The following is a 13,202-nucleotide window of genomic DNA, read 5'->3' as shown; positions in this document are numbered from 1 at the left end:
TAGTCTGTTCTCACACTGATATAAAGTACACACCCGAGACTGGGTAATTTTTAAAGGAAAGAGGTTTAATTGATTCACAGTTCTGCATTGCTGGAGAGACCTCAGAAAACATACAATTATGATGGAAGGGGAAGCAAACACAATCTTCTTCCTATGACGGCAGGAAGTGCTGTGCAAAAGGGTGAAAAGCCTCTTATAAAATCTTATAAAACTAGATCTCATAAGAACTTTCTCACTATCATGTGAACAGCAGCATGATGGTAACTGTTGCTGTTCAATTGCCTTTCACTTCAATTACCTTTCACTAGGTGCCTCTTATGACATGTAGGGATAATGGGAACTACAATTCAAGATGATATTTGGAGGGGATACAGCCGAACTATAACAATACTCATAACCATACTCAGAAGCAGCTGGGGCAGTGGCTCTTGTTTCCATTTCACAGATGAAGAGATTAAGCTCTTTCTAAGGGCATACAGCGTGAATCAGTTGTATATGTGGGATCAGGACACAAGGTTCTGAACCTCAGGCCCATGCTGCTAGACCTACACTGCCTTTCATTCCACTCTGGGGTCTCTTGAGAATTATTGAGCCCAATTCCTCTAGTCTCTTACCTGCTGCCTATTTCAAATCTAGTGGCACAACTTATGTGCTATGAAGGGCACAATAGTCAGATTTAGCCATTCAAATTGTCAACTATTCAGGCCTCTCTTTTCCTACCCTCTTGTAATCCCACACACTCTGGGTGGGTTTAGTTCCTTCTTCCTAGTCAATTTCTGTTAGAGTGCAAGGAAGGGCTGGGCAGGGGGCTTCTTCAGTGAGCAATGCTGCCCCTCTGCGGTGGGCTCTGCTCTCCAGACCCTCAAAGTCACTTAATAAGTGGCAAAAGGGTTTGACTGCTCACCACTTGTTGAAAGAAGTCAAAATATGTGATAGAAAAAGAGTGAGACTTTATTCTATGCCAGCAAGGGGAAAAGTGAGTGAAAAAATTTTACTTTTCAATTTGTGGAGGGAATGCAGTGGTTTTTAAAGAGAGAGTTTGGAATGCAGAAGAGGCAGGGGATGCTAGGAGGTGCCAGGTGACGTGACTTGCTCCAATGGGTCATCTTGAATTATTGTTTCATCTGATGTAGCGACTGGTGCCATTGTGGGCCCTACCAGGTTACAGATTAATCACAGTCAATTTTGTAGTCAGTCTGTACCTGGGAGTGGGTTCCAGTCTTGAAGTAATCTTTTATTGGAGACAGAATTCAGGAGGTGCCTCGTTGCATCAGGATCTGGCCCCTGAAGATTCCTAAGGAAATATATGAACAGATAAGTGAACATGATGTGAGCTTAACAAGCTTCCAGATAAACAAATATGCATAAGGCATGGGAGCATAAGGTAGAGTGTTAGAGCACCTTCCAAGGCTGTATTTCAAGACAAGAGAAAACACACCTGCAGTTTTTCTCACTAGGTGAAAGGACGAAAAAAATGTTGTAAATGCAGTTTGAAGCCAAGCTGCTCAGTAACAACTTGACAAGAGAAAGTCCAAAATGGGTAAAGCATCACGGTGTCACATTCTTTACTTACCACAGGTTAGGAACACTGTACAAGGACTGTGTAGACAAGGTATAATGCCAAATTTCTCAAGGGGCTTTTAAAAAAATTTTTTTGAGATAGAGTTTTAATCTTGTTGCCCAGCATGGAGTGCAATGGTGTGGTCTCGGCTCACTGCAGTCTCCACCTCCCAAGTTCAGGCGATTATCCTGCCTCAGCCTCCCAAGTAGCTGGGATTACAGGCATGCACCACCATGCCGGGCTAATTTTGTATTTTTAGTAGAGATATGGCTTCACCATGTTGTACAGGCTGGTCTCGAACTCTTGGCCTCAGGTGATCCACCCACTTTGGCCTCCCAAAGTCCTAGGATTACAGGCATGAGCCACCATGCTCAGCCCCAAAGGGCTTTTATTGACTCTATAAGTCAAGTTTGATTTCTTAAAAGAAAGCACATCATTCTAGTCAAAGCTTGGTAAAATTCCTTCTACCTCAAATCAAAATAATTTAATTGTCCAGTCCCTTCCATTGCTGAGCCTCAACTGTTTGTTTTTTTCTATCTGTTCAATCAGTGGGTTAGATTTTACAACCTGTAAGGGGGCTTTCAGCTCCAACAGTTAATATGTCTATGAGACAAGGTGAATAAGTTACGGTTACGAGGAGTGATAAAAAAGCAATTTTGAGACCTTGTCTTAAAATTCATAGATTCAGTACAGTCTCTTATACCTTCTGCAACTCTATTTGCAGTATAACCAAGTGACTTTTACTGTTCAGAAGAATAAACTGACTGGTTTCTGCCCTTAGAAATTGGGTTAGCATCTGTGCAGAACCCTTCTCTGGGTTACACAAACTGTTAACTCCTCCCCACATACAATTCTTTGAAGAATGAATGATATAGGTGGAAGAAATTTGTACTGTGTCCACAGTGACTTAGGAGTGTTGAGAAGGAATTTGAAGAATGTAGGGGCCCAGCAGCTATTCATTTTGTCTAGAAAGGCACCATGGTAGATCTGTAGTCTTACAGACATACCATTTACTAGTTGTGTGATTTAGATATTACCCTTTTTTTCTTAAATCAATTGCCTGCTTTACATTTGCTCCACTGCCTGATGTCTTTTAGGCTGTTAGTAATTGGGCCTTTGCTTGCATTTACTGATGACACGCGTTAACCCTGGTAGGATCTGGGGACTGGACCAGTTAATATTTCAAATTGGAAGCTTTGCTTTTTAATCCATGTGTTGGCCTGCTCCCCACCTCCACTGAGTAACTAATTCTGGTTGGTTTTCATTGCAGGCCTTCTCTCCCACAGCTGAACCATCACCAAGGATTCTGCCACTTAAAATCCTTCTGGAAAAATGCCACTCTCTGCCCACCTCACAAAGTATCCCTATGGAGCTGGACCAAGTAGGCTGGAGGAGACCTATGATGCTTTGCCGTGGTATGCCTTTTATGCCATGGTTTCTATGGCAGGACATGCTAGGCGGGCCTCATGCATAGTCTGTGTTGAATTTATCCTCTTCCCCACCCTGTAATCTCCCAGTACTGCTTCTCATTAAAGCCTGAAAATCCACTATTCGAAATGCCTTGGTATAGACTTTGACCTCTCCATGCTCTTCTTTTAAAAGGCAAGTATCCTTATTGGGGTACTTATTAAGTCAAAGCACTCAAATATCCTATTCTTCTCAAAGTCTCATAGGCCTTTTTTCCCCCTCAGGCCCTCTGTAACTCATGCTTTCAGAACTCATACATACCAGTTGCTACTCTTCACAGTGATCTTATATACACCCTGCAGGCCTCAAAGGGACTAGTCCCATAATGCAAACCCCACATGGGGTCATTCTAACACTGTTTCTCTTCTATCTTACACAGATGTGCTCTCTTTGGGTTTCAAATCCCGCCCCCTTCAATGACCATCAACTATGGAAAGCTCCTCAAGGCTCAAGGCAGCTTCACTTAAAGCACTCAAAATCCAGACACTTAACACTTCAGTTACCCCCCAGAACTTCAGAGTATGTCCTTTCAGACAGCCCACGGCCTCTGCCTGCCAAATATTTGTCATTTACAAACACTACTTTCTGCCACAAATGGAAGGAATCCATGCTTTTGGATCCCTTTGCCTTACACCACATCCTAACTGCTCCTAGGCCCTTTTACAGCAACACAATTTGCATGAATGCTGTGATTCTCAGGACCTCACAGTATTCCTTTCTAAAGGTTTCTTTCCAAAGTCTCTAAAAGTTCTAAGAGCACCAGTTTTATTTCCCCATGGCTCAAAGATTGCCTTAGCCCTGAATGACTTGTAGCTCTTCTGGAACTGCTTCTCCTCCTCCTATTTCTTTCTTTATTCTTCTTACTCCATGTGTGAGGGACATGTGGGATGCTTTGACTCAGAGATTATCTCCAACCCAGTGGCTCCTTCCCAGCATTCCAGGAAGGTAGGAGCCAAAGAAATCACTGGCTTCAGTCTTCTGTGGCATCATTTTCCTCAGAAATCCCCAGAAGCTAGGGAGGCAGTAAGAACAAAAAGAATTCTGAGGACAGGGAGATAATCCTTTACTGTCAGAACTAGGAGAGCACTTAGAGGTCACGTGGTCCTCTTATTTTGCAGATGGGGAAACAGGATCAGACATGGGATGGGACTACCTGTCCAAGATCACTCAATCAATTATAGCAGAGTTGTGATTCAGGGCTTCAACCTCATGATTTTTCATCATGCCAGAATGTGATTTTACTTCACTCCTAGACCAAGTCTTAAATGTGGAGATACCAAGCCTCAGGTTCCATTCAATCTCATTTGGAATTGCCAGCCACTGCTGTCCCCTAAGAAGACTGCAGGTGGTAGGTGCAAATCAAGACAACAAGGCAGCAGCAGATGTCTGCTATATTTTCTAATTCCCCTGCCTTAGGATAAGGCGCTCTCTCATAATCCCCTAGGAGGTCATGCTGGGAGGATCTAATAGAAGGAATATAGTCACAGCTATTCCTCTTCTCCCTCCATTCCCCTAAGTAAGTGGACCTACCACCTGGCAATTTGAAGGCTTTTGAGCAACTGCTACCATTCCACTGCCAAGTGAATCAGATAGGTCCTGTCCACCATCCTTCTGATTGTCAGAAACAGGTGACAGCTCCTGGTAGGATGGGGTGGGGGAGCTGCAGAGATGGGGCTAATAGTCCTTATCCCAGTGATTTATCTGGGCTTATTTATATGCCATGGGTAGGAAAATATATCCCTGAGATTGACTCATGTCCTGCCATCACCTCAGCAGCCACTCAGCCACTCTCACCTCTGGGATATAAGTGGCACTCACGTTGCAGCTCTGATTGTTAAGGTCCCAACTAAGGGATTAAAAATATTCCTGGGAAGGAGGATGGCATCGGGACTCCATTTGGAAAGCCAGTTGTCATGTAGCTCTTATATCTCTGACCCTCCTGGCTATGGGATCCAAGAATCATATTTATGTTATGATTAGCTCAAATTCTGTTCTTCTACCTTATTCTACACATACTCTTACAAGCCCCTCCCTCTAAGCTTTTAATCTGGAGGTTTCCAAGGCAGACCAGTATGGTGGAAAGAGGATCAACTTTGGGGTTGAACAGACTCAGGTTCAAATATTTGCTCTGCAACCTCGGGCAATTTGCACAACCTCTCTGGACCTCAGTTTCTCAATTTGAGGAATGGGATGCTGCATAACATCTTCACATGAAATAGAATCTATTGATGCTCTTAGCACAGTTCCTAGCACACAGGAGTACTCAGCGATAGCAGTTTATTTCTTCTCCCCGCTGCCCTCCACCAATTCCATATGCCGAAGAACTTTTCTCACTGTGGGGCTAACCTGAATCTGCCATAGTATGTGAGCTGCTGCTTCTAATTATTAATTGACTCAGTCACTTGCTCATTCGACAAACATTGATTGAGCAAAATAGAGAAGTCAGTGGAGTTTGCCTTCTGACAATCTGGTGCTGGAAAGGACAACAGTTTTGAAGTCAGGCATGCTTGGATTTGAATTTTGGCTGTGCTTCTTACTATCTGTATGACCAGGAACAGGTCACTTTACCTCTTTGAGCCTCAGTTTTCTTACGTATAACCTTGGCTTAATAGTTTATACCTCACAGACAATACTGTTGGCTAAAAAGAACTAACAAACTAAAAGTGCCTTATAAGCTCTGGGGTGCTATACAACCAGATGGCAATGATACTAAAGACAATAACAATAAATGAGATGGAGATAGGAGCATGCCTTATGCCTATCTAGGCCTGGGCTGGATAGGTACATAGTTTATAGTCCATGAATATTTGTTGATACCAATATTAAGATTTAAGATTTGCTTTCCAAATGAAGTAGGAGTGGTTCTTATATTTAAGAAAAACCTAACAAAACATGATCCCAGAAACATCCCCTCTGCAATCATACTCACACACATGTCACCTCACATATTGGCTGTACTCTACTCAAACAATTTGAGACTGGGCTGACTCAGAAGCCTGCTTAGGCAGAGGCATTGAAATCATGTCCCACTGAGGTTATGTCCCTCCCAATAGGGGTGGCTCTGAGTTGGTCTTGATCTAGAGGGTTTTAGGATACACGTAGAAGATTCTAACACCACTGGATCGAATCTTAACTAGGACACTGGTTTCTGAGGAGGTAAGAAGAGCTGGTGTATTTTTACTCTTTATTTGAGTATTTTTCTGTTGGTGGTAGCAGTTAGCCACATTTGATTACTGAGCCAGGTGTCAGGAGACCTGAGTTATGTTGCTGAATTTCTGTGTGTGTTTGTGTGTATCACATTATGACTACAATATAATTTTTGGATGTTTAGTTAGTTCCAATCATTCCCCTCCTTTGAGGCTTCGTATCCTTATTTTGCAAATGGAAGCATTGCTGTTTGGCTGTTCTAGGAACACAGATTTTACTCTCTAATTGGGTCTGATTAGAAACATCATTGGTTTTTCTTCTTACTACATGGTTTTTGGATGCATCTACTGCTCACATTTCCTTTTAATGGGTGAGTTACAGAAAGGGGTGAAAATTTAGAACTGTTTATGTTGCTCTGGGGAAGTGTTGGGAAGGGCAAACAATTATAGCTATTGGTGGAAACAAGGTTTTGCCAATGTTTTTATATTTTAATTAACCAGGCTCTTTATGTCACCTAAGACTTCAGATAATAGAGAATTTTTAGGAACTGGAATTCTTACTTTATAATTCCAGGCAGGAGCCTGAGGTTATTCTTTTTCCAAGATATTCCCTGAGCAATGGAACAAGGCCCAGCATACTTCAAATACTGGTTATGGATTTCTTCTTGGCTAATTTTGGCCCTCTTTCTCTCTATTGCTGGCCTTACATGAGTATACCCTTCCCTATCATGCTCCACCACCCCAGTCCTGGTGGTTCTGCAAGGTGGACCAGGGTGATCAGCAACCAAGTTTCTCCCAAAGGAGCTTAAGTTTGGTCTCAACCTAAAGAGTATTCTTTCACCACAGGTAACCTGGACAAGGGCTCCAAGATGCTAGAAACCCACAAGAACATTGGTGAATACTGGAAGCCCCAGGGATCAGGAAACAAGGCAGTTAATGAAGTAAGACCCCTTTCTTAGTTTCTTTGGAACTTGCCTGTTCTCCAGCACCATTTATCTCCTCTAAGCTTCTCTCTTCCTAGACATATTGCAAGTATTGAAACTTCCACCATGTGGAATGGAAGCCATTTTTAAAACAGGTTTTTGAGCCATTTTATGGCTGCATAAAAGTTGGGAGCATTAACAATTTTTCCCTGAGGTTAATTTTTACATGAGATAAATCAAGGACTTTTTATGGCTTCCATACAGCTTGCTGCTGCCATTTTCTTTGGCTGCCTTTGCTGTGGCAGATGGAGGAGCTGTGAAATTTTAAACTCTGAGTACTTTGGTTTGCTTTTATTACATTCTTTGGGTTCATGATCATCTTCAGAGCTAACTGGTGACATATTTATGGGCATTCTTTTGGAGAAGATGTTTTATAAATGGAGATATAAAAGCTAGTGCTTGGGAGGTCAATGTTAGCAGGCTTCTTTATCTTGATGTCTTTATATCCCTGTCTGTTGGGCACTTCTATGGACCTTTATAAGTGTAGCTTTCTTGGTATATCTCTGTGCACATGCATGTCTGTCCATATGTCTATCTATGCATCTTTGCCCATGGCACACCTATTAAAGTATTTCTTTGGTGAATGTGTGGATGTCCCTGAGCATGAACTACAATGTGATATTTTTAATTGTCTATTGTGTGTGCTTGTGTCTATCTGTCTATCTATCTATCTGTCTATTCTTTTGTCTGAGTGTATCTTTGGGTGTTTTGACATCTGATGCCTTTTTGTATGTGTTTGAGTCTACGGCCTTTTTGTATCTCCTTGCTGAGGGTATGTATAGATATCTGCCTTTCAGTGTCTGTCTGTGTCCCTGTATAGTTTGTCTGGGAGCAAGTGTGTTTGGACACATAAGGCTACAGATCTGTGGCTAAACTCTGGTGAGCAATAACAGCTGAGAATGCAAGCTTTGGGCATATCTGGCCTACTGGCTTAGCTTTTACTACCACCACCCTCCAATTTGAATATTGCCACTCAGAAACAGGTTTATAGTCATAGCAACTTAGGCCTGTTTTGTGGAAGCCACCACATAGAGATTTTTGGCCAGGGAGATGTATCATGAAGTTAAGACTTTTTAAAAACTTTTGTTTCCTTTTTATTTTTTTTTTTGGTTTAGGAATTGCAAACTGAGGCCCACAGGAAAAGTTTAATGACACGTGGCTTGAATTCTCTTGTTTTCTGCCTCCTGCTCGGTTGCCCTCTTGCCAGACTTCCCTCACTTGGTTTTCTTGGTCCAGACTCAGGCCTGTCCATTCCTGAGAAAAAGATCATCAATAAGTGGGTTTAAATATTTATTTTCATTTTAGCCTGGTCTCTATGCTGGGTCTCTTTTCACTTGGGGGCAAATAACCAGCTTCTTTCTAATCAGAAATTATGTGTGCTTGACCAGTTACAGTGGCTCATACCTGTAATCCTAGTACTTTGGGAGGCCAAAACAGGTGGATCGCTTGAGGTCAGAAGTTCAAGATCAGCCTGGCCAATATGGTGAAATCCCATCTCTACTAAAAATACAAAAATAAGTTAGCTGGGCATCGTTGCAGGCTCATGTAATCCCAGCTACTCAGGAGGCTGAGACAGAGAATGACTTGAACCCGGGAGGTGGAGGTTGCTGTGTGCTGAGATCTTGCCATTGCACTCCAGCCTGGGTGACAGAGTGAGACTCCATCTCAAAAACAAAAATAAATAAAAAAAGAAATCATGTATGCTCAAATACAGGAATTAGTCATTCATGATAGGGCCCTTGTCCTGGGAAAGCCAACATTTGTAAGGCCCCAAGAGAGGAAATCCATGTAGGTGGTTCCAAAAAGGTAAATATTCCATGGTCAGGGGTTTAGAGGAGTGATTTGAGTCACGAGGAAAGCGGCTCCGTGGCATTCAGGGACTTGAAATGCTTGAGGAACACTTTTTGCAGCTCCAAAAAGCCCTCGTGGCATTTTACAAAATGCTTGCAAATCCAGTGTTTCATTTGACCTCATGGCAGTGCTGCCAATTAATATCATCTCCATTTTGTATATTAAAACTCTGAGATTCAAAAAGGTGACATGACTTTCCTAGTGTCACCCTGCCAGTAAGTGGTAGAGTTTGAACCTGATGCCTCTGTATGATTCCAAATCAGGAGGCAAAAACTACATGTCTGCTTTCACAGCTCAACTCTGCTTTGTCTTTCATAACCCAGGAGAATCCAGAATTGGGAGTAAAACAGTTTTTCAAGGGACTAATCCAAGATAAGTTACAACAAAGGTTCTAGCTATGTGGTAGTCTGCAGTATTCATGACTTCTTAGATAGGGTGGAATTTGAGCTGCACTCTGAATAATGAGAAGTAATGAAATAGGTGTAGGAGAAGGAGGTGGCCTGGTCAGATGGCAGGTGGTACATGACCAGGAAAAAACTTTTCTTCCTGTCCCGTGAGACCAGTTCAAGCTGGTTTCCTACTAATAGTGCTAGGAGTCAAAGGAAGCAACTTTTTACATGGGCTCCTATATTAGTCTGTTCTCATGCTGCCAATAAAGACATACCTGAAACTGGGTAAATTATAAAGGAAAGGGGTTTAATGGACTCACAGTTCCACATGGCTGAGGAGGCCTCACAATCATGGTGGAAGGCAAAGGAGAAGCAAATACCTGTCTTGCATGGTGGCAGACAAGAGACATTAAGAAACAAGCAAAAGGGGAATCCTCTTATAAAACCTTCTGATCTCATGAGACTTATTCACTACCACAAGTACAGTATGAGGACACTGCCCCCAAGATTTAATTATCTACCACCAGGTCCCTCCCGCAACACGTGAAAATTATGGGAGCTAAAATTCAAGATGAGATTTAGATGGGGACACAACCAAGCCACATTATTTCACCCCTGGGCCCTCCCAAATCTCATTTTCTCTCATTTCAACAGTTTGAGTCCTCCAAACTGTTCTAATCTCTGCCTGTCATCCAGTTCCAAAGTCACTTCCACATTTTTTGATATCTTTACAGCAGCACCCCACTCTACTAGTACCAATTTACTGTATTATTTTGTTCTCATGCTGCTAATAAAGACATACCTGCAACTGGGTAATTTTTAGAGGAAAGAGGTTTAATGGACTCACAGTTCTATGTGACTGGGGAGGCCTCACAATCATGGTGGAAGGCAAAGGAGGAGCAAATTCACACCTTACATTGTGGCAGACAAGACAGAATGAGAGCCATGTGAGAGGGGAAACCCCTTATAAAACCATCATATCTCATGAGACTTATTCACTATCACAAGAGCAGTAAGGGGTGGAAAAACCACCCCTTGATTCAATTATTTCCCACTAGTTTCCTCCCATGACGTGGGAATTATGGGAGCTACAATTCAAGATGGGATCTGGTTACTGACACAGCCAAATCATATCAGCGTATCCCAAGTACCCTGAGAACATTGAGTAATCTTCATTTGTCAGATGAGGAAATGAAGCTGAAACAAAAGAAAGGACTTTGTTAAGGTCAAAAAGCAGATTGATATCAGTCTGGGTGGGCCTTGTGTCCCAAAGCCCAGAGACCTGATACTTACTTCATATCCCCACTTGAGGAAGATGCCAAGATATCTGCAGTAGGTCTCGAAGCATAAAGATCTAGTCATATTCTGCCTCTATTACCCCTATCATTTGCTGCCTTTGGGTCACCAGCTTGGCTGGCTATGGCTTTGGTAGGCTGAGCATTAACTGATGATCTCAGCTAAGAAAACCTGCTGTGGCAATGGCCCCATCTTACCAAGTCAGGAAGCTCTTGTGGAGACACTCAGGAGGCAAGATCAGCACCCAGACAAACCTCTAGCACTCTGAGGGAAGGTTCTGTTTTGTCTCTCTCGCAGTTATTTGTTTTCTATTTTGCAACCCTTGTGTGTCATCTGTCAAAAAGCTGGCCAAACCTTCTTCTACAGGTTAAAATTGGCCAGTCTCCTTTTCCATCTAAGTCTAGCCTGAAAATAATATATTTTAAAAGGAAATGTATTAATCTATTAATGAGGAGAAATTGCCTCAGAGGAGCTGGGGTAAGCTCTGAATTCAGGATCTAGTCTGTTTCCCTTCACTCTGAGTTCTAGGCAAACTATGCTCTGAATCTGGTTAAATTTTGGCTGTACAGATTATGTATTCTGGGCATAATAACAAAACTGTTGAGCTGTTCAAAGTCCGGCCACATCTGTTATCTCATTGGAGCCCCACACTATGGGGGGACAAAGGAGATATTATTGTCTCTATTTAATAGAGGCAGAAGGATGAGTCTCAGAGAGGTTAAACAGCTTATTTTAGATCACCTAAACCTGGAAGAACCAGATTTGGAAACTGGTATCTTGACAATTAGGTCTGTGTTCTTTTACTACAGCCACTTGGATTATTCTCTTGGCTTTGGATGTCAAAGCTCCTTTCCTGCTGAGAATTCATACAATTTTGAGTTAGCTTTATTAATCTGTAATTTACATATAATTAAAATTACCAAGTATATAATTTGTTGCATTTTGAAATATTGGTATAGTCACATAACCACAACACAGTTGTGATGTAGAACATTTTCATCACTCCCCCTCCCCTTAGCAGCCACTGATCTCTTCTCTATATCTATATTTTTGCCATATTTTTAAAACTGATAATAATTAATAATTAACTTGTCTTGAAAAAAGTGTGCAGACAATAATAATCCATATTCTGAATCTTGTGACCTTACTGGCAAGTGAAATGAATTTCTATGTCATCCTACATGTTCATTTGTTTGTTTACATATTTATTCATTCAGAAACCTCTATTCCAGGAATCGTGCTGGATGCTGGAATACTGAATTTTAAATGTCTGTGTTCTCAGGGAGAACACAGTCTAATCAGTAGAAACTCATACATCAATGAAGAATCAGAGCATTGTGATATGTCCTAAGAAAAAACTTGAATCCAGTACTAAAAATTACTAAAAATGCTTAATTATGTTTAGAAAAGTCAAAGAAAGAGACTGGATCTTAAATCCCAGAGTAGGTGTTCTTTTAAAAATGATTAGGAGTTGTGAAACAGGTGGGAGAAGTTGAGAGGGATAGGATTGGAGACCTCTTTCCAGGCCAAGAGAGGGCAAAAATGTTGAGACAAGAACCAGTATACTGGGCTTGGAGAACTACAAGATAGATGGATGAGATGGTGGACATTCTGGCAAAACATTAAAGGAGTTCCAAAGGGCAAAAATCCTAGTAGCCTTGTTAATAATCCTGACATCAAGTTGGAAAGCTTCAGGGAGTGCCAGTGATCAATATCTTATGAAGCCCTAAGGTACTGGGGCTTTAAACAGTGTTCGGAGTTGGAGAAAAGTTCAGTATTGAGGCCAGCTTTCATTCTTTGCTCAAGCAGCAGAGATAACATGTTATCCCAGAGTCCTGGAGGATTTTTCATCATTTGTGTTTTCCCAGGCGGGCAGAAGCAGTAGAGGCTATTCTTCCCAGCCCTACCATTGGCTGCATATTACAGGGGCTTCAGATGGTAGTGATCTCAAAAGCAGGAGTAATATATTTGTCATGAAACTGTTAAGTTCCTATTTAAAGTTGCTATTTATATAGCTCACTATGGCCTATAGAACTAGATTAACTTCACTTTTGCATAGTCCAAAGTCTTCCTTAAAGGAGTTACTTCCCTCACCCAACCTCTTGGCATAAAGTGAAGAAGTTGGGCTCTGGAGTGAGATGGGTTTCACTTCCATCTTCAACCTAGCTAGAGATCCAGTGGCCCTTTTGATGGCAAGCCATAGAAAACCTGGAATGGAGAGTCTATAGAGCCCTGGGCCCTAGTCCTGGCTTTGGGTAACTTGAGGGCCCTTCTGTTTCTTCCATCACTGAGCCTTAGAAGAAACCAAGGACTAAAATAGAACTAGAGAAGGGCTTAATTCTGTTTGGAGAAGTCAAGTTTTCTCATCTGGACATGAGAAGGTTCAGCTGAGTGCTTTTACAGGTCCTTTCCAGTGTTACCAAAGGCATGTTTTGATAACCAAGGAGGTCCCCATATCTGTTTTTATAGAACCAGGCCTAACTATTGTCTGAATTGCTCAGGAAATAGG

At 41.9% G+C, this 13,202-nt stretch overlaps 1 protein-coding gene across 1 annotated transcript in view; it reads left to right on the top strand.

Annotated features, from left to right (window-relative positions):
• The window catches only part of LOC116535008, a 103,401-nt gene extending 94,953 nt beyond the window's left edge, over positions 1-8,448 (top strand). The window contains exons 3-4 of the mRNA XM_032255769.1: positions 2,832-2,976; positions 7,021-8,448. Coding sequence (XP_032111660.1) covers positions 2,832-2,976; positions 7,021-7,133 — 258 coding nt within the window. The 3' untranslated portion in view covers positions 7,134-8,448. The remainder of the gene's footprint in view (positions 1-2,831; positions 2,977-7,020) is intronic.
• The last annotated feature ends 4,754 nt before the right edge of the window (positions 8,449-13,202 follow it).

Source organism: Sapajus apella, unplaced genomic scaffold, assembly GCF_009761245.1.
Source record: "Sapajus apella isolate SASKATOON/1434 unplaced genomic scaffold, GSC_monkey_1.0 scaffold91, whole genome shotgun sequence".
Lineage (NCBI taxonomy): Eukaryota > Metazoa > Chordata > Mammalia > Primates > Cebidae > Sapajus > Sapajus apella.
This window is presented reverse-complemented; position numbering and strand designations above follow the sequence as displayed.